A 27,174-nucleotide genomic window follows, 5' to 3' on the forward strand; every position below is an offset into this window, starting at 1 on the left:
CCTCTAGACTCTTTATGTTCTTAAAAAAATTTTATGCATTGAATTCAGACTGCTTTGTTGAGGGCTTTGTGCAGTTAGATCTTGAAAATATATGGTGACAAGTTCCACTGGTTTTGATTCACTATTAGAAATGTTTTATTACTGTATTTTTCTTTTTTTTTTTTCTATATGTTGTCTGGATAACCCTTTTCAAAAACCTTTTCACTGCCATCCCCCTTGTCTGTGAGGGCAGGAAGGAGCAATGGCTCTGTACCAGGGGAATTAATTGCAGTGGAGAGCTTGGCCAGCGTGTAGCACTTACCTGCCTCCACCACTGAGGCTTGTGATGCTCCAACATTAAGTAAATGAGATGTGTGGAATAATGGAGAGCTTGGATCTATTCCAAGTGTTAGAGCTCTCTGCTGTAACCAGATAGTCTTGCTGTATTCTTGCTGACTAATTGAGGATGTTATTTAGTCTTTAAATTCATTGAGAATGCAACCACCATTCTCACAAAAATGTTCTAGAGCAGTACAATGGAGTCTGGAGTGGTGCCAATTGGACTGGAAAGGTTTTTTTCTAGGCAGAACTATGGCACAGTCTTTATTCACAAATAAAATGAGAGCTATGTAGGCACATTTAATTTTTTTTTCTTCTAGACTTCATATTTTAAGATTGTTTCCGTTATTTTTGAAGTATTAGTCTTGTTTTGAGTTTGCACAGATTTTTTTAGAAAAAAGAGAACAGAACATTTTTAAAGCTCTTTTTTCATTAGATTTTAAATTTACAAGTGCTTAATTTTTATATTAAAGTTTATAAATATAAATGCTACATAAGTGTGAGTTCATAATTAAATGCAAGATCTTGATTTCTGAACAATCCTTCTTTCTCTTTAATGGATAATCAGTTTCAGCTGAGTCAGTAATTTCAGCTGCTCAATTTCTCTCAGCAGCTACTGTAGGAAAAATGTATCAATAAATACATCAAAGATATTCAGCTAACTGCCAGAATAATTCTGGGCCTTATCTTCCTAATAGATTACTCTATTAATATATTCACTTCTGATCCTTTTAAAGCTGAAATAGTTGTGTGTTATAAGTGTTGTGACTTCAAACATTGGCAGAACTTGAAGCAGCAAAGCTCATAGGAATTATTACAGCGTGTCTGGAAGAGCGGTGTGCTTTCATCTTACATTTTGACAAGTCATGAATCATCTAGAGAAATTACCATATAGTTTGATAACTACTTATTCATGCTTAAGAATACTACTTTCCTCTTACGGCCAAACCAAATGTGTTTGGACTGATCCATATTTAAATTTTAAAAATCTAGGTCAATCTTTTCTACTTCAAAAAATTACAGGATGTATTGAGAAGTTTCTTGTACCAGAAACACATTGCTCTTGCATCACCAGGATGTAGTCTCCAACTAGATTTTCTTAGACTTTACACCCTGTTACCATTTCCACAGATGTACTTCCATCACAGCCTGATTAAATGTTATAGCTCTCCTGAACTTTTATTATTTCTTCTCCAATCTGGCCCCTGCTGCCCTTCATATTCTTTGTTTTGTTATTTGCACAAGCAGCCTTACAAGATTTTTATCTTCTCTCAGACTTCTGTCTCTGTTACCTTTAATTAAGTTCTTGCTAAACTGGCAGATCTCCCTTCTTGCTTTCACGGTCTCCTCCTTCCCTTCTTTTGCCATGTTCCTCTGCTACCTTGCCAGTTCCTTTCAGAAGTTATGAATTAAGTTATTTCTTTTCAGTGGTCAGTGACATTGATAGATCTTTCCAATCATCATAAATTAAAATAGGCACAGTTTCATTCTAGATCCTTTCTTGGCAGAGCTTTAGAACACAAGTGTGAAATGGTGCTGTTGATGAAGTTGTGGCACAGCTGGTTGTGTGGCAGTCTGCACCTGTTTTGTGTTGTAGACTGAAGGAGCAGTGCCTTTCATGGTTTCTGCTTTTTTGTAGTGTCCTAGGTTCTGCCTTGAAAGTGTATGAATGTAGCTGTAAGGCAGCCCAGTGTCTTAATATCATGGTTAGGAAAGTTGCAATTTGATATGGTTGGTGGCTGCTTTTAAACTATGTAAATTCTCCAAACAGATTCATGTGATTGTCTGATGTTTGAGTGTTCCAAAAGGTAGCAAGACAAACTGGAACTGTCTTACTTGTCAGCTTTTCTTTCTCAAAAGTAGAGACAGAAGAATAGCATTGTGCTTTTGAATGTTTGTTAGCACCAGTTGATAAACATTTCTACTAACTGTCCTGTTAAATGCAGGGGAAGGAAAACAGAGTAAAAACTAGCTCCCCTTTTAATGGGCATCTTTGCAGGAACTTAATTTCACAGGAGCTGGCTTTTTCTACCCTGCAGCTCCTGTTTATGAACAAATAATCTCTCTGCATAGTAAATACGTTATTTTGAAGTCAAATACAATGCAAAACAAATCTGGTTGGCTTATGTAGATAGTGTGAAACATCAAAGTTGAGTTGCTTGGATTGCTGAATCTGCATTCTTGTAGTTCTCGTTTGTGGTCAGTGGAACCATGTAGCCAGGCTTGTAAAGTATGTGTGAGAAACAGAAAAACCTGTGGAGTTCCTAATGCAGAGCCACGGTAAAGCACAACTTGGAGATGAAAGGGTGAGTCTTGGTTTTCCTATGTGAAAGTGGTTGCTGGAATGAGTAGGGTTTCACTGGAATTACCTGTGCTGTATAAAAGCAGCACATAGGTCTGACATAGAAGGTAGCTCTGCTGAAGACACTGTATTGTTTTCAAAGAATTAGGTAGGAATATAATCCCAAGATTTCCTCTCTGTCTTTTGTGTGTAGAGGTCAAGACAAAGAAAAGTATTTAATAACAAATAAATACTTTCTTTCTTTTCTCTGCAGTAAAAGAAGTGGAAAACAAGCATCGCAGAATAATGAGGTAATTCTTTCTTTGTGTTGAATATTCTTTAATAATTTTAAATAAATCTGATTTTTTTAAACTTTAAGCCCTATCACTATAGTTTAATCTTGCTTATGGTGCAAATATGGTTTGAATGATATATTCAGACTTGCCTTGGTGAAACAAATGGAAGAATCAGGTTAATCACAGGAGGCTGAAGTTTGACTCCAGAATGATGGATGCTTGATGTGCACAATGTCCTTCTTTATCTGTTATCGCCCTATGAATTTGTAAGGACTAGTGTTGTAAGTTTTTCTGTACAGATAGAAACAAACAGCTGTGTGTAGATTTGGTATAACTTGTATATCTTTTGTGTGTCCGTTAATTCATTTATTTGAAAGGGATATACTATACCTTTAAGCTTTTTGTTTTGTATTCAAATAAAATATGACAGAACAAAAGGCAGAGCCTGTGATTCTGGTGTTACAATGGTATGAATAGATTCTATGTATTTTCATCTTTGCTGAAAACTTGAAAAAAAGGCTTGCACTAGATAAATAGAAAGGTGTATGCAAACATCATGTTAGCTTTTAACACACCTTGACTGTATTATCTACCATAAACACTTATTTTTGGATAGCTATACTTATTTGTAAAAACCTTAACTATCTGTCTCTTATTCCTACCCATCTATGCTGAATGGGATTAACAGTCTAAGGGAAAAAATCTTTTAGGCAAGAAGATATTGGAATGAATATAAGTGCAGCACAGAAGTGTAGAAATGGAGAAGGGCTGAATAAAGGAGAACAGGTTCAACTCTCACATGTTTAGTCATGTGGAAATATAGCCATCAGACATAGTGTTAGTAATTTCTATTACAGGAAAGCAATAATGTGTGTAGGATCATGTTTCATTAGGACTGGACAGTAGCCTTAGTTGTTTGGATTGCTTGGATTTTTGTGTAAATAAATTTTAATTAAAGTGTTATAATCATCTACTGCATAGCATCCTGTTTGTGTAGAATTTTTATTTGTAGCTTGTGTTTACATAGGTTTGTGAAAGGGATGGGACTGTTGTTGACTTCATGCTATGAAAAACAGGTGTAGGCTTCTTCACAGAGCATTCAGAGTGGATCTTTTTCAGGTTTCCTGTCTACCTTGTAATATTGATATAGGCATTGATAGCATGGTTCACATGAGCCTTGGGTAGCAAAGGTAGCAGGATTATGTTGATTAGACAGGAGTTGTACAAAGTACTCATGTGCCCTTTTGGTCTTCAGGACTGAATTTTTCTGCCATTTTCTTACGTAAAGGAAAAGAAACGTGGACCATTAGCATTTAAAAAGTATTCAGGTTAGTCAGGACAAAAGATAGGGTTATATGGAGTGAAAAAATGGAACTGACTCAAATAAAAGGTGCTTGGATACAGGAGGGTTTTTAAGTCTGGTAGATATAACTAAATACGAGTGTGTTGCACCATTTTGTAGAAGTAAAGCAATAAAAAATTCTGGTTTCACTTGAAGCAAGTTTGGGCTATACAGTCAAAGAGTTTAAACCATTGATTGTTTGGACAAATAATGGAAGGCATCTTTAAAAGTACTTGCTGATGGTGTGTTTTAGAGACAAGCAATATTAAGAGATGTTTGCATTACAACTTGCACTTGGATGTACTTTAGTGCTGTGATCTGCATTGTTTGTATATCTTCTTTAACACAGAATTGAAATAAAAGGTATTTTATATCATAGCATCTTATTGCAGTTTGTTTTGATAGCTCCCAATTCTTTATTTAACTTGTCTGAACAAGTCTTAAGCTGGCAGGAAATATTGCAAATTCTGCAGAAGGAAGGTGGCTGTAAATGACTTGGGTAAGGAAAATATCACATCAACAGTTCAATAATACAAAAAATTCTCGCTTTTCTTGTGTTGTTTTCTTTGTTCTGTGTGCAGCAGAAAGAGGCAAAGAAGGAGCGAGCAATGGTGGACAGAGTGTTTATTGCACGAATATGTCGAATCCTGAAAATAATGGTCCCTAGAACACTTTGCAAAGAGGTAAGCATTGCTTGCAGTATTAAAAAAGGAAATAAAGCTGGAGTCAAGTGTCTTTTGAAATTACATCAGAATTTAAACAATTGCATATACATTACTTTAATAGGACCAAATTGTGCTATGTATTTTAAAATAGCAACATCATAATATAAGAGTCTAGGTTATGCTCAGTTGCTATATCACTAAAGGTTCTGGTTTCAATTACAAGATAAGCCATTTACTGTCAGCTGATAACTACTGTGGTAGCATAACTTTTAAAATGGCATCTGGGTTTGTCTTGTACAAGGCAGTACACTTCTGTGTGCAAATGCTTCCTGTCTTTAAATAGGATGCAGTTCATTCATTATTTTGATTTAGTAACATATCTAGGCCAACCTGTATTAGAAAATGAATTTGTCAGAAAGTCTCAGTATCATTTCAGAAAAGCTATGCAGTGTAGAAATCAGTGCCTCCATCTTTCTCATCTTTCTAGGACCACCCATCTTTCCAGGACACTTTAAAAAATGCAAAGCATTAGTTGAGGTCAGAGGTTAAGCAATGAACTGTAAGGACTTAAACCTACATCAGGCACAAGAGCAGTGAATTGCAATGTCCAGAATGTAGAACAAGCATGACAGCCAGCTTAGCCTGCATGAACAGGGACCTTCAGCAGCCCAGCTCCAGAAAGGAGGTACATAGAAAGTAGAAGCATGGATGGAAATGCCTGTGAGAGTGCTCACAGAGCTGGCCTTCATCAGCTTTAAAAGGTCATGGCCATTAGAAGAGGTTACAGATAATCCCCAAAAAACCCAAACCTTGCTCCCATATTTGAAAACAAGTTTACTGGAAGCTACAGGCTGGTAAGCCTCACCATATTCCTGGCAAGACTGAGTAAAACTTCTGTAAGCTAACTCTGGCCACACAAGGGACAAAAACATCATTGCAAGCAGCCTGGATTTACCAATGACAGATCATGCCTTACTAACCTGATTGCTTTCAGTGATGAGAGAACTGGCTGTGTGGATACTGGAAGAACAGAGGATGTAGAATATTTTGATATCAGATCTCCCTATCTGATAGCCAAACTGAATTGGCTGGATGAGTGGACAGTGAAGTGGATGGAAAGCTGTTGCTCTGACTGGTGGCCCTGTTTTGAGTAGGGAGTTGAAGCAGGTGATGTTCAGGGGTTTCTTGCAACCTTAAGGCAGAAAGGTGTCTCAGAATAGCAGTAACTTCTTTATTCCTGGAATCCTCCATCTTAGAGTGTGTGTTCAGTATATGTATCAACCAAGTACAGCTTTTTTAAAGGCAAACTTTGTCCATAAAAATGTAGTCAGTACTTTATTAAAAGTACTGTATGCTAATGTGTTTCCAGCAAAGTAAGCAAATACTACATTAGCTAGGTTAACAGGGTAATACTTTTCTGTTAGATACAGTTAGATGACTTACTGGAAAAAAATGGTGAATTTTAGCCATTATTTAACTTCCACTTCTGTGGTTGTACTAGACAGGTTATTTGCTGCTTATTGCTGTGATGCTGGTACTCCGCACTTACTGTGACATTTGGATGATTCAAAATGGAACAGTCATTGAAAGGTACCTAACATTTATTATTTTTAAACATTCTCTCATGTGTTTAACAGGGAAAGTTGTCAGAATAGGTATTCAGACATTTTATAGCCTGCTTGTTTAAAATGTTGGAAAACTGGTGTAGTTGCAATTTGGGGGGAGACCACTCTATTTTAGTAAATAAAAGTAAAATTTCATTTATTAAATTATTTTTGATCATCAGTACAATGAGTTTATTAAATTAATATTTTAAAACTATTAAATGTTCATTTGGTAACATTTTATACACTGAAGACTCTAAATCCTGTTGTTCTGAATGTCCAAGGAGGTACTTCAGAATAGTGGATTTATGTCTTAGACTTAGACATGTTGTGTGGATTTTAGGACTTTTCTTCCCACTGAGCTGTTTACTCTTGAGATTGACAAAAACAATGCTTTCAGTCTTAATATGTGAGAAAGTGATTTTTAGAACTCAAATCATTCTTTCTGGTCTTGTTGCTAATTGAAGCAAGTCAGAATGTGTCCCAGACTGTGAATTCAAAATGATACTGTGTTTGAGGAGAGACATTTGGTGCTTTGTAGAATGGAAGGGCTGCTTTGTTTCTCTTGGGAGAATCTGTGAAAGCAGAGAAGGTATTCTGTGACCGTGAATTTCTGAGCCCTTAATGTGGGCAGTTCCAGAGGAGCAGAAAGGAGATACCTGCTCAGTCTGCCACTTGCCGCTTAGCTAACCCGAGGGTGTCAGGCTGGATCCTTCAGCTGATGCTACAGGTTTCCGTGATGATTTTTTTTTCTCTGTGAGTTTATCTACTTAAGACATGCAAGTTTATACTTTGTTGTTTCTCTTGTGACTGACTCTTAGCTGGTGGTCATTTACAGTGCTATCATTGGCCGCAGCAGAAAAGATTTCAAGAAATACTTGTTCAACTTCATTGCTGCAATGCCTGCTGTAAGTGTTCTTCTTGTGCTTGACCTATGAGTAGAACATATTTTAAATGTAAATTAAGATTTTGAGGAAAAGATCTCAAAGGAGTGTCTTAAAACCTATGGAAATTAGTTGTTTTACATACTGGTCTGTATGAAAACACATTTGATTTTCTGGCTCCAATATGTGGGAGACTTTATCAGCATATTTCTTTATTGGTAGCAACTATTTTTTTAGCAGATATGTTCAGGTTTTCAGATTAGTTTTGTTGATGTCAATTTTAATTGTAGGTTTGGGGTTTCTTGGCACCATTGAAGATGAAGATTTTTTACTAGACTTTAAATTTTATATTTCTTACATTTTTCACAGATTTTTTATGCTTTCCTCCACATTTTAACTTTCCTTCAGTTCGTTGACATCTCTGCTCTGCACCAGATAGAAATAATTGTTGCTACCTGGTTTGCAATAGATTTTAAAACTAATAGACAGATGTAAGGCAATGGTTGCCAAATGGTGGCTCTTTTCTAGAGTTTATCAGAAGAGCTGGAAATACACAATATGAATATATTTTATCTAAAGTGGTGAGATCTGCTGGGACCTGGAGACAGAAACCTAAGCAGTGGTCCTGTAGACAGTCTGATTGATCTTAGATGTGTTTATGGCATTATTGATTTAAGGAGAGAACTGATCTGTTTTGAAGTGTTTACACATGCTGCAAATTTATGCAAGTTCATTTATGCTGCAAATTGATCAAAGTATATTTGATCTTGTTAGTTAAATATTGTTGTCTCTTTTTTTAGATCTCTTTAGTGAATAACTTCCTGAAGTATGGTCTAAATGAGCTGAAACTCTGCTTCCGAGTGAGACTTACCAGATACCTCTATGAAGAATATCTTAAGTAAGTAACACCTTGTCTACAGTTTTAAAAGTTGATTGAAGTAATTTTAAGTACATAGTAAGAAGGTTGCAATTAGCTTGCAGTTGAGGGTGAGTGGCTTATCCAGGTTGTATTTGCCATGGATACAAAGACAGTGAAGTTGGCTCAGTTGGGGGAAAAGTGCACTGTACTGCTTCCAAAGTACTTCAGGTGCCTTCATAAGGTGAAGGCTGAATTGGTTGCATGAACTTGAGTAGCTCCTTCTGTCTTTCTGCACTGAAATTTGGTTGTCAGGTGTGCTGTAGCAGTGTGTGAGGGTTTTCTAAGTTCAGTAGCAGCATGAGCCTGAGCTTCAGCTCAGACATCCTGCAGCATAAATGCCTAAACAACCCTGCAGCATTTAATGGGGATTTAGTCAGGTAGAAGCACAGGCTGTGTTGATTCCATACAGTAATTTATTGTTTGCAGTACTTAGCATCTCAGTTGTATGAAGCAAGGGTGTTCCAGTTATTTCAGATCTCAGGTAACAAATTTTTTTTCTACCACTTAGCAATTGTTTTGTTTCAGAGCTTATACATACTACAAAATGGGAAATCTGGACAACAGAATAGCTAATCCAGATCAACTCCTGACACAGGATGTGGAAAAATTCTGTAATAGTGTAGTGGACCTCTACTCAAACCTTAGCAAGGTAAGTCTTTTAAGAGAACTTTCAGTAGTAGCTGTACACATTTAGGATGGGGCTGTCAGCTCACAACAATTTCTCATAATTACTTAAGTTATTATGGGTTCTAGTCCACCTTTGATAAGTGAGTGTCATTACAGACCTAAACCAGCAAAGTACTCTTCTTATGTGGTATGTATTTATCTGAAGATCATGATGTTTTTATGCTCAATTCCTGAGCCAGTGATTTCAGGAAAAAGTCATGTGGCTGAGATTACTTTTATTTTAGCTTTTAGTTGGTATAAAAGGCTAGCCAGTATTTTAGTACAGAGCTGTAATGTTCTTGGGGTGGTACATAGCTTCTGGACCATTTTATATTAGTTTTGTGTTTGTGTTCTAAGGCTTTTTCCCTCATGTTTCTCTTACAGCCCTTCTTGGATATAGTTTTGTACATCTTCAAGCTAACAAGTGCAATAGGAGCACAGGTAAATTGAGCGGGTTTTTTAGAACTGTAAGCACATTTTCCCTTCTTTGCTTATAGCCTTGTATCTGTTTGGAATCTGCGGAAAACTCTAGGTAGTAGTTGTGGATTCCTACGTTATTTGAAGGGCTATACTGAAAATGTACATTTACACTTAATGTTTTGTGGGCTTTAGTGCCCTCTATTTTGAGGCAAGCAAAATAAAACCCAGTATTTTCAGGCATTTGATCAACAATTTGAAGGACCAAGAAAGTTCTTTATTTTCTTTGAGTACCTATTTGGAAATCCTGTTTAGTACAACACCTTTTTGACTGCTTATGTCTTGCATGAATTCTGTTTAAGGCTGAAAATAAATGTACTGTTTCTGTGCAGCCTCTGTGAAGGGGAATCTTTTCTTGCATTGAGCTGTAAGACTGGATAAGCTGAATAATTGCAGAATTAATTCTTCAAATTAGTGAAATGATGCATTATCAAAAATGTTCAGGAGTTGAAAAGGAGTAGCTGTGGGTCACATGCCACAAAATTTGTTGAGACAGACTTGCAGTAAGGCTTAACTAAACCTTGGTAACTCTGTCAGTCTCGGACGTCTTTGTTCTGCTCTCTGTAGTAGTTATTATGTGCAGTTTATGCCAAATTCAGTTTGTGCCATTCCACACTGCAGTGGTATTTAATCTGTCCTTCGTCTATGGAAACTTAGGATCTAGGACTTCTTGAGAGATCCAGGAAATATGTATAGATAAAATTGGACAGTGGGATTGAAATATTGACTGCTGTGTGACAGTTCAGCAAACGTAAAGAAAAAGAAGTAGGCAGAAAGGAGGGAGAAGAAATGAAAGGGTACCAGTAAATCATTAATGGAATAAGCTAGGACAGTAGGGGACAGGTCACACTGGGTGGTGATAACCTGAATAGAAGGCGGGGGTGGGAAGGACATCTAGGGACAGAGAATTAGTAAAATTAGTAAAGTAGTATCTACAACACCAAAGGAGGTGACGTGATGGGAATTGCACATATAATTGAATTGGCAACGTAGGCACATAGGAGATGAGAACCAAGGGATTCCTGCTTTCTGGGCATTTTGGATACAGATCCTGTCATTTGAGACCCCCTAAGCTTTTATTCTTTTTTTTATATTCACAGGGTCCAGCTAGCATGATGGCATACTTGATTATTTCAGGGTTTTTCCTTACACGCTTAAGGAGACCAATTGGCAAGATGACTATTATAGAGCAAAAGTATGAAGGGGAGTACAGATATGTCAACTCACGGCTCATTACTAACAGGTATACACTTACTTGGATGCTAAGATATGAGTGACAATACTGAGGAGTAGATGGAAGTTGTGTGTTTAAATGGACTTGGGAAGTGTGGTGCTATCAAATCTCAGCCAAGTATTTGTATCTTTATGTACTGTAAAGTAATTTGTATGTGCATTATATTCCATGGTCAAGACTAAGTGGGATATAATAATTCTATGTTCTACTGTTTGAAAAAGTACAAGCCCTTATTTTATAAAGTAACTGAAAGTGCTATATTCCCATATTTGAGGGCTGACATTTTTCAAAAACTGTCTTTAACAAAATGAAGACGCATTATTTTTGTTTGTTTCTTTTAGTGAGGAAATTGCTTTTTATAATGGAAACTCGAGAGAAAAACAGACTATTCACAAGACTTTCCGTAAGCTGGTAAGCCTCTTTTATCTCTTAAAACATTTTAAGTGAAACCTAATTAATTCTATCATGATTCTTGACTTGTGTTTATATAAATTGTCTTAGACTAGCTTGGTGTTTTTGCTGCTACACTCATTAGATTAAAAAATTAGCTGGTAGGCTATAAGCAGAACAGATGTTTCTGTTAGAATGGCCTTTCTTGTCACCCATCACAATTATTGTTCTCAATATTTAATTTCATGTGTATGTTGTTTTGATCACAAATGCAAGTCTTTGCCAGCAGGGACTCTTGTGCAGTGCTTAGCACACTTAAAAGCATGTTAATGCATCTTAGGTACTAAAAAATAACTGTTTGGAACCAAATGTGTAAGAAAAGATAGTAAACCAGGTACTGGTAGAGTTTGAACTTCTTTCTTGTGTAATTTACCAGGTGGAACACTTGCATAATTTCATCCTGTTCCGGTTCTCTATGGGTTTCATTGACACTATCATTGCCAAATGTAAGTGTGTGTCAAGTGCTAATGGATTTCTATAAATAACAAAATAAACTTTTTACATAAGAAATGTGTTTTTTCTTACTGTTTCAATTGATGTGTAGCTTAATATTTATTCTTTAACTGCAGACCTTGCCACTGTGGTTGGCTACCTGGTTGTTAGTCGTCCATTTTTGAACCTGTCTGATCCTCGTCATCAGAATAGCACTCATGCAGAACTTTTGGAGGTAAATAGACCAGAATTAAAACAACCTCTAGATTTTAAATGTTGTTAGTCCATGTAAAGAAACTTTCTTCTACTCTAGGATTACTACCAAAGTGGAAGAATGCTACTGAGAATGTCTCAAGCTTTGGGCAGAATAGTCCTAGCAGGCCGTGAAATGACAAGATTGGCTGGGTAAGCTTAATAGTAAGAATCTTTCTCACCTCAATTTCAGAAACTGATTGTAGAATTAAAATAAGTTTATGAGCTTTGTTCCTTGCAGCGTGCTAAAAATTCAACAATTAAAAAAATTTTTATACTGAAAACACATCTGAAGATGTGCTGATTATATCCGCTAGAAATTTCACACATCTAGATACTACTAGAATGCAGTTTGAATGTTGAGTTGAAACCTTGTCAAATGCTCTTAAATCAGTTATGTGTTGATTATTTAGCAAACTTTTTTTTACATTGTAAGAAGTAAAATTTGGCTATTATAGCAAAAGGAGAAGGAGCTTGTAAATATGGTGCATATTAGACAGCCTGGTGCAAGTCTAAAATGTAAACATTCTGCTTCTGTGCTGGGTTGAATAACTTTGTCATTTTAGCAGTTTGATAGTGCTCATTAGAGCTTCTATGGATTTTTTTCTTTTTTTAAGTTTCACAGCTCGAATCACAGAATTGATGCAGGTTCTGAAGGACTTGAACAGTGGCAAATATCAGCGTACTATGATATCTCAAGAAAAAGGTAGATGTGATATAATATGCAACATGTCCCTCTCTGTGTAGCATTCCAGTACTAATACTTTTTTTCTTTATTTAAGATGGAGATAAAAAACAACCTCTCTCTTTGGTACCTGGATCTGGAGAAATTATCAACAGTGATAACCTTATCAAGTATGTTTGCAAAGTTTCCACAGGTTCAATTTTTTTTAACATAGACTTTTTTTAAGTCTTTCTATGACCACTAATAGAGGTCTGAATACCCATTATTACAATTTGCAGTTCCTGTTGTACTTTATTTACTAGTAACTCTACCTCACACCCACTCAGCATTTCTGTTCTGTAAGCCAATCCTTATCCTCCCAAATTAGCAGAAGACTTATTCTGCTCTCTGGACTTGGGCTTTTTGGTAACATTCCTACTGTCCTTTAGAATATGATTTCTCAGACCATGTTGTTTCCTTTTAGAAATATGTTAGTTATGGCTTTTATTCAGATGTATAATTCAGATGTAAAAATCGGGGGACGTTTTCAAAGTACTTGCTTGTAATTCAGCATGCTTAGAGATTTTGTTGATGTACTTGTGATCAATTCCTTCATTCTTTGCAGTCTGAGGAATGTAGCATTGGCATAGTATTTACTACTTAAAGGCATAAAATACAGGCAGTTAGGAGATCAAATAATCTCAATCTGGACAGTGTGGAAAGCAGATAGAGAAATAGAAGGGAAAGAGAGGAAGGAAGGAGGAAAGGAGATGGTATAGCTATTTTTATTCATTTGAAAAAAGGCAGGGGAGAGGTGAGCAGAGAAGTCGTTCATTACGTGTTGTAGAGCTAGTGATATACACCTCACTGCGAGGTTTAAAATGCCATGCATTCTTAAATGTAGATTTATATCTGTAGGATATTTTGGAGACCAAAGGCTTAGAAGGATTATTAAAAAAAAAAAAATACAGGGGATAAAACCAATATGGAGATATTTAAAAGCTAGGGTACCTTTTCAGGTCAAGAACTTCTTTAGCTATTAATAGCTGGAAACTGGAAAAACAAATGAAGTACTACTGAAGTGTTTCTCAGTGCCTTAAATCTCTCAAGTAAACATGCACTATTGGCTTCTTTTGTGCAACTTTTGTTTTTACTTTTTTAACTTTGCAATATGTACAGGTTTGACCATGTTCCGTTGGTGACACCTAATGGAGATGTTTTGATTCAAGACCTTAACTTTGAGGTAAGTTTTTAGTGTCATAGGAAACAACATCAATATAAAATTTTCAAGGGAAGATGATAGCTTCAAAGGTCATCCTATTTATAAGAAAAGTGCAAACAAATCATCACGTTAGTTTAAAAAACAAAAGGTAATAAGCTTTTGTTATTGTTGCAAGTGCATTTTCTTCCAGTTGCAGCTGGTGCTAAACCTGTTGGGGAAAAAACTAATTTTTGCTGGAAATTGCTTGTTGTCAAGTCAGAAAGTTGTGTACAACCATGTGATGATACCTGATTGTCTTAGTGATTGTAGAAGTTTTCAGCAATGCTTCCTCACTGCCTTTTTACGTGTTGGCATTGCGATTTTAGGTTCGATCTGGTGCAAATGTGCTGATCTGTGGGCCAAATGGGTGTGGGAAGAGCTCCCTGTTCCGTGTTCTTGGTGAGGTAAGGGAACTTTATAAATCAAACGGGAGAATGCAAAGCACAGTTGGAATTGAACTTTTTTGTCAAGTTCTGATCTTTTTCCTTTTGCAGTTGTGGCCTTTGTTTGGAGGGCGTTTAACAAAACCTGTAAGAGGGAAGTTGTTCTACGTTCCTCAGGTGAGACCAAGTACTTTACTCGACAACAATGTTCTCTTTCGTTGTACTTGGACTGTGTTTAGAAGTGTTTGACATCTCTTTTTGGTTCTAATTGTGTCTCAGAGACCGTACATGACCCTAGGAACGCTCAGAGATCAAGTTATATATCCGGATACTTTGGAAGATCAGAAAAAGAAAGGGATTTCTGACCAGGTAATGATAATTAGTTCATTAAGTCTTTGTCTTGCTCAAGATGAGCAATGCTTCCAATTCAGAAATACTGAAACTGCTATGAAAAGCTCTGCTTTTAATAGGATTTTAATATTTAGCAGGGTTGATAGTGTTATGGTGTAATCCTTTATAGCTTTTTTCAACCACTTGCCTTTTGAGTTCATGTAAGCTTTATTTGTCATTGCTGTTTCCATTAAAGGTGCTGAAGGAGTACTTGGATAATGTCCAGCTGGGTCAAATCTTGGAACGTGAAGGAGGCTGGGATAGCGTTCAGGACTGGATGGATGTACTCAGCGGGGGAGAAAAACAGAGAATGGCAGTATGTCTCAAAATACAAATGCTTAACAAATACAGAACATGAGAAAAAACAAAATCTCAACTGTACCCTATTTTTATTTATTAAATATTAGTATTTGACTTTAAAGAAACCCCCAAAATGTGAAATATGTAAATATTGAGAAAATAACCAAAAGTTTAAAAGAAAATTCTGGCTTTTAAACATCCTTTCACCATGTCGTGTGATCTCATTGTATAAACAGAATTTCTAAAATAATTATTTCTTGAATAAAAAAAGTATAAGATAATGTGCTATTTTGGGATTTTCAGGTTTCAGGGGGTACCAACTTCATTCCCTTTCTATAGTAGATTTTTGGACACTCATTCTTAGTTTAACTTCTAACACTGCACCATTGCTGGTAGTTCTGTATCTACAGTATCCTTTTTTTTGGCTTGCATTCCAGATGGCAAGGCTGTTCTACCATAAGCCCCAGTTTGCAATTCTGGATGAGTGCACCAGTGCTGTTAGTGTGGATGTAGAGGGCTACATTTACAGCCACTGCCGAAAGGTGAGCTCTTTGGTTCTGGAATTATCTCTGTGCATTAAAAAGAAATCTAAAATGGTACAAGGTTCACTATTCCTTATGCCTGGTGCATAAAAAAAAAATCTGAAAAAAGCTTAGAGGGGCATACAGCTTTATACACACTAGAATTCAGTAATCATTTTGCAGTCCTAGGATGACTTAGATGTACATGTAGCCTCTATGATATACAGAGAACTCTTACTAACTGCTAAGTAACCTTACTTTGCCAGATAGAGTCTTAGAATGTCAAGTTAGGACCAAATAATCTAAAATCGTAGAATATTTTCTTGTTCGAAAGGCTTCTTTTGGCCAGGGCAACAGAAGTGAAAGGCTGGAAGTTAACATTTCCATTTGTATTGAGATACAAAAAGCCAAGCATTCTAGGAAAATATGATGATGCTAAATATGGATTTGTGTTTTCTTGTCTTCTTAAAGTCACCATTACAGATTCTCTGTAGTGCCATGTGAAATCAATAAGATTCAATTTCACACCCTAGTCTGGGAAAGAAAAAGCTTGAAATGACATTAGTTATTGAGTAGCAATATTCCAGAATGATAATGGAACAAAACTGTGCTTTCATTTCCATTGAAATTTGTGCTTGAAACTAAAGGAGCCCTCTGCAGTAGTGAATGGACATTGGGTGAGGACTCTGCCAGGAGAAGGAGCATTATTTCATGATCTGATTTTACCACATCAGTATCAATAACCTGACAATTTTTAAATTCTATTTTCCATATACTTCATATTCTATTAAGTATTTGTTTGTGCTTGCCAAGTGGCTAATGCATGTTACTGAAAAATAGAATTCCTGCTTAGGCTGTCCTTTCAGAAAGAAAAAATGTTGCCTTGCTTTATCATCAGAGTAATTTTGTCCTTGCTGCTGCTGTTGGGGCTGAATAGTTGACTGAGTTGAAAGGAAACAAAGGTTATTCACTTTAAATTGTCACTCCAAGTTTGTAATTCATTACAGCTTTTGTGGGTTTGGAATTTTTTGTTGTTGTTAAAATTGCTTTATTCAGCAGCTTTATTGTTTTACCTGCCTGCTGCTTTGCCTCTTTTACTCAGTTAATTCTATGTTTGACAGATCTTTAGGAGTAAAAGAATAGTGAAATCAATTAAAAATAACTCGCTCCTGATTGCATTTTATTACAAGATTTTGCAAAAAAAAAAAGCTATGTCTGTATAGTGTTAATAATAATCTGTAAGTTTGAGGTTATGAGTTTAAGATCTTTATCTGATATAATACCGAAAAACAAGTAACACCTAACCCATGAGAAGAATTAACTGTTTTGTGGGTATTTTTGTCATACAGGTTGGAATCACTCTCTTCACTGTTTCCCACAGGAAGTCACTCTGGAAACATCATGATGTATGTAATCTTTGCTTTTTTAAGAATATTTGTGGATTTTGTTGACTGACTTATGAAGTTGACTTGGTGATTGGAGGTGTTATCATTTCACATCCTAATAGGTCATGTGCTGGTTTTGTTTTTATCAGGTTTTACTTTTCATAATCCTATTTTACTCTGAAGTATTCTCATGCTTTTAGTTATGAAAGAATGCTATCCAAAATTTTTATATGTATCTATAAAATATGAGAGGCTTGCTAGATGCTTAAGTCTTCTTTCTTAGACTCAAAAAAATCCTTGGACTAGAATTCAGTAAACAGCATGGATATTTTTGCTTTTGTTATGTCTAATACACTTATGCTTTTTAAAAAAGGTCTCTAAGATGTGGGCTTTTTTATTGCAAACTAAAATTTTACTGTTCTTTTTATGCAGATAGACTGTACATGTGGATAAAAATACTGAATTAATACACAGGGATGAATCTGTGCCCTAAGTATATTGTCAGAAAAACCAAGAGAACAGTGTTAAGTCTAGATGTGGCTGTTAGCACACTGATGTATGATATGCAAAAGTAAAGTTTAACATTTTTACAGAGCCAGATGAGTTTAATGATGTGTGAGGTGGGAGCAGCTTACTCTGAGTTTAAGATTTTGCTAAGACTTTTTAAATGTTTTTAGAAGATTTTTAGAAGTACTTCAAAATATAATTTATTTAGGTCTTTATAGAGCTGGTAATTTTTAGGTGGTTAATAACATACGTTGTTTTTTTTCAGTTCTACTTGCATATGGATGGCCGAGGAAACTATGAGTTCAAGAAAATAACCGAAGACACAGTTGAATTCGGATCTTAAAATCATGAACTGAACTGCTAGAGACTGATGATTACAGGAAGTGTGTAGAATGTCAGACAGTGTACCATAAAATTACTCAGCTTGTTAAGCATTTACTATTATGTAGGATATTGCTAATTGTGTATATGTTGGTTTAATTATTGATTCGTACTAAGAATGTCCTTATTCTTGTGGTTTAAAAACCTGCCTAAATTAAATTGGGCTTAAATTAGTGTAACCTGATTCATCCTGGGATGCAAACCATTTGAAATCGGCTGATTTGACTTTTGTAGACCTTCTTTCCCTTCAGTGAAAAGCCCTGTTAAAATTAGGGTTGCTACCTCTCTTGTTCCTGCAAAGTGGTCTTGGATTTTTGCGCTGTTCTGTGCATGTTTCAGAGCGATCTCGCATGGTGCAGGACATTGTCCCATCTTCAGATCTGTGCCCTGTTAAATGAAAGAGCCTTTTCCTTGGCCAAGCCTTGTGATGTAGCCAACGTGCCCTTGCTGAAAAAGGATGAACTGAAACTAAAAGACAAAACTAATTCCTTCTGGTATTTAAAAAAAACTTAAGGTTGTTCTTTGCTGGGATTTGGATTAATCTTTAACATCTGTCTGTCCATGCAGTTCTCTCTGCAGCTCAGCTCCCATTCTCTCCCAATTTAGCAAAAGCTTCATCCATCCTCCAGGCCAACTGTCCTTTTTCTGTCAGAGAAATATTGTGATAATGAAGAGTTGAGAGGAGGTTGAGGGAGGAAAGGACTGACCCACAAGAAAAAACGGGAGGGAAAGAAAAGCCATGATCCTTGTATCAAACAAGCCTGTGAATGCTTTTAGCTCTGAAGAAATGAATGACTCCCACAAGAAGAAACAGAGAAAAGAATGTGGGTCCAGTCATTCCTCAAATCAGTAGAGGATCTGTGAAATAGCAGACGGTTGTCCTGTGTTCAGTCCTGTAATACAGCAGTGACTTTTGCCATGTTCCTCCTTTTCTCCCTCTTCAAAAAAATCTGATGATCTTATAGTTTTAGCTCCCCTTCAGGTCTGAATTTGAAAGAAGTGATAATGGCACTCTCTGTTTGGTCTTCTTTGTGAAGTCTGAAACAACGCTTTCATTCTTCATGTTTATTCTCTAATTGTCATGATGTTTCTTGATTTCTGACACAAATTATTTACCAGTGATTCTCTGTGTTTTGTAAGGATCTCCAGTCTTTGCTGGTTTTCTTGTTCCAGCTTCCAAATCCCCTCAAAGGAGCCAAACTCTTACAATAGTTTTCTGTTATTGTTTTTTTAATGCAGATGATTACTGTGGTTGTTGTTTGACAAACATAAATGCAGCAAGGTGTTTTTTGTGATCAGGGAATAGGAAGGTATAATTCAAACTGAATTGCTGTTTAGGATTTAAAACAAAAAAATTACAATACCTGTAGTACAGTGAAGGTCTAGTAGTTTTTTAGTGTTCCATGTAAGATATAATATAGGAATGCACTACATGAAGGCATGCACAAAATATGCAATACGTCTGTACTTTGTGCATCTTTTATCAAGGGTTTAGATTTTAAAAAGCCCTTAGTTTTTATAAAATGAATAGGTACTTGGATGCACTGCTATTTGTTAATTTTTACCCAGTTTAATTAGTAATTTTCTTTCATGTTGAAATTGCTACCTGTTAATATTTTTCTTTTTTTCATAGTTGTTGCCCCTAGCTGTCAGTATCCTTTCAAAGTACTGAAATGCAAACAGCTCTCCTGGTACAAGAATCTAGCGACCACAGCAGAATCAGAGTATAATGCATTAATGAGGATCATAAAAGCTGCTCTCTGAAGTATAGCATATTCAAGAGAATAAGGTACCAGAATAATTTTTGTGCTTGTTTAACAGGAAGGCAGATAGGTGCCTGATTTCACTAATCTCTTGTTTCTGTTCATTCAGATTCTCACATCAGCCATAACGTAGCAGGTAGCAGCATGCTGTGTGTGAGGTTGTAGTCTTTTTCAAAGTGTAACCATGGAAATAGGGATGCCAGATAGGTGGTTGTGTGGGGAGGGCTTTTGGTTTGGGTTGGGTTTTTTTGTGGAAGTTCTCAGCACAAATGCAACTTCTTCTCTTAGAAGGGATGTTTTAATAGCCTTTTAGAGAGACAAAAAATTAATCTCAAAACTGAGAAAGTTGCTATGATCTTCGTGATTAGGGCAGTCTTTTGCAGTGGAGTAGTGACCTTGGGATACTTTAATGTATTTTTAATGCTAATAAGCAAAACCATACACAGCACACTTACATTGCCCCCAGCAGCCAATCCCAATTGTACTTTACAATTTTACTGGTTGTAACAGAATTTTGTGTAATCTTGTATTTATTTTTAAAACTAACAACAAGCAAACAAATCCATCTCCAAATCCAAGGAGGAATCGGTTTGCCTTTAGGTGCCATGAAGTTTGTTGAAACTGAGGATGCTGGTATCTCCTTAGGGCCAGGACTTGTGTTTCTAAATAACCTGAAAGGAAAGAAAAATACTCTTCTGTGTTTGATTGTAAGGGAGGCTTATAAAGGAAATATAAAAAAGAATGATATTTTAGAATTATATTCTTAAAAGGCCTTACATTAAAGTGTTTGAGATAGACTTGATCTAATGAGAGATTGTAAAAAAAATCTAATGAAAATGATCGAGGTCTGTTCTGTTGCAGAATTGCACTGTGATACTGTGTTTTAGTTATATTCTTGAATAGCACAAGTTGGAAGTTCATGAAATGGAATTCTGAACTATCTTAGTAGACAACATACTGATGAATACTTTGTCTCAAATTGTTGGTGCTTTGAAGATGGTACTGGAAGTAGTCAGATGGCTGCATTTCAACGGTGGGAAACATTCCTGTGTGTAAATACTGTAAAGTGTTTTGGAGGGGGAAATGGCGCTATGTAAATGTAAGACATTAAGTGCCTCTGAAATAATAATAATAAAAAATCTAAAGATAAAATATATCTAGGCTTTTCATGTTTCTTAATGGTGCGATGAGAAATTCTGTAATAATACAGTGAACACATACACAACAAATGCTGAGTTGCTCAATGAGGTGATGGTCTTGTGTTCAGCTTTGAAAATCTGCAGTGCTGTCTGTAATTTGTCCTGTAATCAGCCAGGTGATGCCATCTGGTTTAGGCTTAGCCAAGTACATGAGCTCAGTTCTTAAAGACAGGTACTTAGAGCACTGGGATTATGGATGCATTCATCTGCTTTAAGTCTGCACTGAGATTGGCTCCCTTGGCTGTATTAGCACCGTGCTAATAACAAACGAGCCATTGACCTAAGAGCTGGCCTCGATGATCCTTCTGGGTCTCTTCCAGCTCAGAATATTCTGTGATCCTGGCCACTCTCTCCTTTGTCTCCTGGCCACTTCTTTTCCCTTTGTTGATTTTAGAAGGGCCTGAATAAGATTAGTACAGTATCAGTATGTGATTCTTTTGAATGCTCCTTAATCTCTGTACTTTGAGGATAATAAGTTAATCTTTTTCCACCTTTATTGTGTTTTTAATTTTTAATTGTTTCCCTTTCTTGTAGCCATGCCAGCTATCAGGATACTTGAAACACAGTAGTGTAAAAGTGCAGCCAAGATATGCTGGAATTACCTGATTTTTAAGTGATCAGCCTTTTCTAATTCTAACTAGTACAGATTTTTCTTTTTCTTAACTGAGATTAGTTGTGCAACAAGTGTATTGTAAAGCATTCTTAAAGGGTTAGAGCTCCCTTTGAAGGAAAATCTCTCAAGCAGGAATGCAGTCTTAAAAATCTTAAGTGTTGTTCAATTAGGTTAATGAATTAGAGAGGAGGAAAGAAAGGAATTTTGGTGTTATGGAGGGGGTGTTTATTACATAGATTTATTTTTTAGATACATTAAGTCAAGGTAGGAGTTAAAAATCCAGTATTAAAATTTAAATTTAACTGCCATTGGTACTGTGAGATGTCCATAGGAACATCCATGGAAATGATCATCTGAAATCCCACTGCAAAAAGTAGTGGAGTGAAAAGGCTGCCTAGGTTTTATAGCGAAAATAAACCACACCTTTTATCTGTCAAGAAAATCAGTATGCAAGTTCAAATTTCTGCTTACAAAGCTGCTGTTCAAAGCAGTTATTTCTATGTATAATCTATTTACTTCTTTATTAGGTGTACATAGCCAGATGTTTTGTGGCAGTCCTTTTCCTGAGCGTGGAAAGAGGTTTTTTGGTTTTACTAATCAGGCACGTGCGGCAGTGTCAGGAAGAGGTGAGTTGGTTTTCCCTTCACATGTTGTGGTTCAAGGCTCTTGCCGGTGCTCTGGACACAGTCAGACCACTCAACCGTGATTTTATTATGATGCCTGAAACTTCTCTGGGAAGTTGAGAGTGGCTGTGCACATTGCAGGTTCCTATGTTTGTTTATTTGTTCTGATGAAACCCATCCTGTCATGTGTACTCAAAGAGAGGATGAAACTGGTTTTATTCAGCTAAAACCATTCCACCATTCATCTTGAAACAGAAATATAGCCAAGTTAGATTATTATGAAAGGAGCGTGTCTTTCATGTTAAAAACCTTAGAAAAAATGTTATCTTCAAAGCCTTCTTTGAACTTCTAGGTAATTTTCTTTCCTTGTATTCAAAGCAATCAGGTGACAAGCAGCCTGGAACTTCACAGACAGAAGCTGTTTTAAGAGAGTAACTTGGAAAATACAGTAAATTCAGGGATTAAATTGGAATAATATGCCTAAACAAATTCCATGGGGGTTGACTTGGGAAACTGAAGACATGTTGCCAGTAATCCTGCAATGAATGCTACAATGCAAGAATAGTCATCCAGCTGGCATTTTAAAATGGGAGAGAAGGGAAACTTGGACACTCCACTTATGTGGAATATATCTTTCACAAACCAGGCTTAATCACCATCTCTCTTACACTGCTTAGAAACCTCTCTCTTAGTGACCTTTGGCAAGTCTGAACCACGAAGATGGAACACAATTGCCTTTACTGGTGAAAGGAGAACATTTGTTAGTGCCCAGCCCTGTTCCCAGCTCTGCTTGTCCACAAACCAACATCCTTTATTTCCCACCCATCCCTCATTTTGGGAAACAAGCGGCATCTACACATGATGCTGAACCAAAATAGAACAGAACTGGAAAAATGAGGTCAATTCTGTCTAGACCAAAAAAAAAAAAAATGCTGAGACTGGTTTACTTGGGTAGAAATAGGAAACTCCACCTACATGACTAAGCAAATTTTCTCCATTAGAGTGGCTTTAGAGTTTGGCACAAATCAAAGTTAATTTTTAAAGCTTGATTATCGAAAGTTTGGGGGATGCTGCTCTGAAAGACACATTCCATGTGTGCAATTGAAGAGGCATTCTATGTAACCAAATACACCCTTAATCTCCTTATCCTGAGTGGTTTAGTGCAAGTAGGTCCTAAAAAACAATTGACTACTTTTGATCACTGTGAATCATGACAGGTGTAAAGGTGCTTCCCAAAATAAGCTAACCTTTATTTCTTTACTTAATTGTAGTATTTTACTGCAGGAATGTGTTAGCAGAAAAGCAACAGCTAAACACAGCTATGTTAGAAGCAACTGATGGGACAGATGTGGTAACACACTAAAAGATGAAGTATCTATAGAGGGGTCAATGTGTTGGGAAAAAATAATGTTTAAATAGCAAAGCAGGTGTGCCAGAGGCTTCTTAAAACTTGGATGCAATATTATATATTGCAACAAGACTTTTCTGAAAAGCCAGGAACCATTTGCAAATACTTTTTGGAGCATAGTAGGGAATTAAGGGCCAAGGTCAAATCTAAGAAATGATTAAGAAAAAAGTCTTTCATTTTTTTCAGTTATGAAGATAGTTGTATTTAAATAGTTCTATGCAGAGAGTTTTAGAAAGGCTACTTGAGGTTAGATGTGCACATTCTCACAATGCTTAGGGTGTTGCCTCTGTAAACTGCCCCTCAGGCCCTGGGGTGCCTCGTGCTGGTGGTATGGAAGGTACTGGAGTAGGGATGTGTCTGACAGTAGTAGTTCCTGCATGCACCATGTATTTTATTGTCTCTGAGTTTTCTCTGTAGGGATCTGCTTGAGAGACAGGTACAGAGCAGCCTCTCAGCTGGGACCTGTTCTGACTTCTTGTGCCTATCACTGGCTGTGGAGTCATTGTTTTCAAAAGGTGTTTTTGGGGCTGGTTTTTCAAGACAGGCTCAGCAGAACTCAAAGCATGTACAGCCTGAAATAGCCCTGGTTTCAAACACAGCTACTTTCTAGCTATTCCTACTCATACCTTTTTTTTTCCTTTCCAATAGATAACATGTTATCACAGTTCCAAACATAGCTTGTACTTCAACATCATTCACAGGGCTTCTACAGCTTAATTTATGACATGCAGCAGTAGTAAAACATTTTCCAGTACTTCTAGAAGGCTTCACTTCTTTCTGTGAGGTACTTAATCCATTTCTCCAAGAGCTAAAAAGGCAGTAAGAGAACTCCGATTTGTGTTTGAAGGATACTGAGGAAAGAAAGTGTGGTGAGAAGCTTGAACAGTCAGCATGAACATCTAATTCTGAGCTATTCCTGAGTTTCTGAGACGAAAGAAGTTTGTCAGGAGAAGGGACTATGGTTTTATGTAGGCTTCAACATCAACATGCAAACAATAGGTAAGTACTGATGGATTGTTAACTGGGGCCTTGTTTCCAGCAGAGTTTGAATATTGGACAACAGAGGGTATGATACAGCCCAAGATTCCTGGAGAAGCTGTCAGAGGGAAGCACTGAATAGGACATGGGAGGGGTTCAGGAGAAGAGAGCAGTTCCTACCATTAGTATCAGATTTACTGAGCTGTTCAGTCTCTGTTCCTTTTCATTATTAGAAAAGAAAAGATCTCATAAATTTCTTTAGCCCTTTTCCTCCAAATTTTGGTGAAATCTGGATTCAAACTGGATCTCAGTGTGTCAGTAATTTAGAAACATTTGGATTGTTAATATGCTGATTATGCCCTTTTTTACCACTTGGTGTCACCTTTTCTAGGCACACGAAGCCTAGAGACCAGACCCCGATTGCAGAATTGCTGTTGTGGCTTACATGGAAGTGGTACGTGCAGGGCTGCTGCTCTGAGATCCCTGCGAGGGGAGGGAGGAGCGGGTGTGGTGTCCCCTGTCCCACCGGGGTGACCCGTGCAGTTGTTCTGGAAGCAAGTGGAAAGTTGGGAAATCAGACTGAGTATTATCTCTCTGGAGATACACGTATTGGGGATGAATGGATGGTAAAGTATGAAGGCAACAGAGGGAAAACTTATGTTAATCAAGGATGCACTCTTTAAAATAAAAAACCTCAACTCACAAACCCTCATTTCGCCATGGAATAATGAGTGCTTCCTTTTGGAGTAGATTTTAAAATCTCACTTGTCACTCTAGCTCTTCTAGTAAACTAGCTGTTTAATTGAGTTGTGTAATTACTGAATAACTAATTAAAAAATTACCATGTGATCTCATGGGGAAAATATTTCTCTGTCGAAAGGAAGGTGAGCTTTAATTAAACCTCTTTTAATGATTTTTTTTTTAATTTAACAGTGTCAGTACTTTCCTACTTAAATATTTCTTGAAGTAATATGGTAGAAAACTTGAAAATCACAGTAGAAGAAAATACATCAGGGAGTATAAATGAGATCTGGAACTGTAAAGACGTTCATGTTAATAACTTCACTGTTATCTTAAACAAGACACTAAGAAAATTACATTTAAATGTAATTAGGTGCAGTAAAGTACTTGGAGCAGTGCTAGTGAATGTTCTGGAAGATACTGTCTCTGTAATAGTGACCAAGGGGAGCTGTAGAAGGTAAAAAATAATGTTTCCTTGCTATTAATATGGTTTTAATTGTGATTAAGGACTATAGATGTATTCAGGCTCTATATTTTGATTAAAATGAGATCCTGTCTGAAGAAATAAGACAGTGGATTGTCTTACTGGATGAAGTATTCTTCATCTTGTGAAGAATAAGTAATGGGAATGAGTAGGGGCTGGAGGGGAGAGGAAGGGAAACATCAACAGAGGAGCCAGGGGAAGTCAGGAGCAGAAGCATTTCAGACTTCTTACAGGAGCCAGTCGTTGAAATATGTCACTAATAGGGTGCAGATTTTGACAAGATGAGAAACAGGCACAACCTCTGCAGTTGGATATCTGAGACAGGGCCTGGCTGTGAAACCCTGGAGATGGTCAATGTGGCTGCATGGTTATAAGCATGTACTGGCAGGTTTTACTGGAAGGAATCACCCCTGAGGGAAATCTTGCTATGAACTTGGCTAATTCAGCTACAGTTAGAGGCTGAGGAGTTACAGAGAAAGATATTCTTTCTGGGTCCTTTGGGGGGATGCTGCAAGAGGCTCTGTGGGTTGAATGAGAGCCTGTGCCTGAGGAAGCAGAAGGATCTCACTGGTGGAACAGTTTCTCAAATGTTGTAAGGAAGAGATCTGCAGCACGTCTTTAAAGCTAAATGCTAAAGGCTGTAGAGCATTGGTGGACACACACCATCAAATAAGGGAAGGGCAGCTCTCTGTGGCATTTTATCTTTGTGAGGGACTGACTGGGCGTATTTGTGAGGGAGCATATGCCATGGTGAGTAACACCACACTTAAGGGTTGTGGAAAGATTTTCAGCTGACCAGTTCCTGCTTCTGTCCTGTCCAGCAGGTTGTTCTTTTCCTGTCATTCTCAAACATGAACACCAGGACAAACATAGACTATAGAAAGCATGGTTAGTTGTATGTGGATAAGTGTTGTGTAATTAGATGATTATTCAATTAACTCTTGGGTCTGATAATATGTATTACAAGGTTCTGAAACTGTGGCATTCACTACTAACCTGCAAAATAATCAGCTTTGCAAAACTGAACTGAGAGGGTAATCTATCACAGCTGTTTATTCTCACTTCAGGCAGAAACTCTTTGTCCTGAGTTGCCACATAACTAGTGATCCAAGTTAAGCTCATAATCATGTTCTTATCATTACATGCCTCTCAGCAGCAGCCTTCTCACACTGGAAAGCTGAGTCTGCTAGAAATAGCTCATCTGTTTGCTGCCATATCCATCATACACTTATGAAGTCCTCTACAGTTGTTCATTTTAAGTAATGGCAGGAATTTTATTGTCTGTATTGCTGTTAGGGCTGACAGAAAAGTAGCAGAACAGTATCAGCCTTTATTCACTGATGTGGAGAAGAGGTTTTAAAGCAGGCTTGTTACAGTGTGCAGTGTGACACATTCACTTGTACAAGGAGAGGACACCAACACTGTGTGAGGGAACGATGCAGATGTATTTATCCACTTGAAATAGTTGGATACCTTTTTCAGATGACAGGGAGCAAAGTGGAACAGGGGAATAGGGAGCATCAGTAGGAACACACTTGCTTACAGAAAGCTGTTAGAAGAGGAGCCAGGGAACTTAGGTGCATAGGAAAAGCCTTCCCTTTCTCATATCCATTCCCTGTGTGTCTGGTTACATCTTAAATCCATACAATGCTGAAGTGACCACATGTGTGGGCCTAATCTTTCTTCCTAGGGACAGCACATTTATTGGTATAACAACTTCTGCCCAACCCAATACTCTGAGAAAATCTCTGCA

At 37.0% G+C, this 27,174-nt stretch overlaps 1 protein-coding gene across 2 annotated transcripts in view; it reads left to right on the forward strand.

The window, feature by feature from the left end:
* The window catches only part of ABCD3 (ATP binding cassette subfamily D member 3), a 36,149-nt gene extending 15,618 nt beyond the window's left edge, over positions 1-20,531 (forward strand). The window contains exons 2-23 of one of the 2 annotated variants that reach the window (XM_063407546.1): positions 2,874-2,910; positions 4,822-4,920; positions 6,404-6,492; positions 7,345-7,414; positions 8,191-8,288; positions 8,835-8,958; positions 9,360-9,416; positions 10,553-10,695; positions 11,028-11,097; positions 11,513-11,582; positions 11,706-11,803; positions 11,882-11,973; positions 12,438-12,526; positions 12,603-12,675; positions 13,664-13,727; positions 14,072-14,149; positions 14,240-14,305; positions 14,408-14,497; positions 14,715-14,834; positions 15,256-15,360; positions 16,689-16,745; positions 17,497-20,531. In XM_063407546.1, the coding sequence (XP_063263616.1) occupies positions 2,874-2,910; positions 4,822-4,920; positions 6,404-6,492; positions 7,345-7,414; positions 8,191-8,288; positions 8,835-8,958; positions 9,360-9,416; positions 10,553-10,695; positions 11,028-11,097; positions 11,513-11,582; positions 11,706-11,803; positions 11,882-11,973; positions 12,438-12,526; positions 12,603-12,675; positions 13,664-13,727; positions 14,072-14,149; positions 14,240-14,305; positions 14,408-14,497; positions 14,715-14,834; positions 15,256-15,360; positions 16,689-16,745; positions 17,497-17,574 (1,867 nt within the window). In that variant the 3' untranslated portion in view covers positions 17,575-20,531. Of the gene's footprint in view, positions 1-2,873; positions 2,911-4,818; positions 4,921-6,403; positions 6,493-7,344; positions 7,415-8,190; positions 8,289-8,834; positions 8,959-9,359; positions 9,417-10,552; positions 10,696-11,027; positions 11,098-11,512; positions 11,583-11,705; positions 11,804-11,881; positions 11,974-12,437; positions 12,527-12,602; positions 12,676-13,663; positions 13,728-14,071; positions 14,150-14,239; positions 14,306-14,407; positions 14,498-14,714; positions 14,835-15,255; positions 15,361-16,688; positions 16,746-17,496 lie in introns of both variants that reach the window. The other variant, XM_063407545.1, reaches the window with a different exon arrangement.
* Positions 20,532-27,174: the final 6,643 nt, after the last annotated feature.

Source organism: Prinia subflava, chromosome 10 (genome assembly GCF_021018805.1).
Source record: "Prinia subflava isolate CZ2003 ecotype Zambia chromosome 10, Cam_Psub_1.2, whole genome shotgun sequence".
Lineage (NCBI taxonomy): Eukaryota > Metazoa > Chordata > Aves > Passeriformes > Cisticolidae > Prinia > Prinia subflava.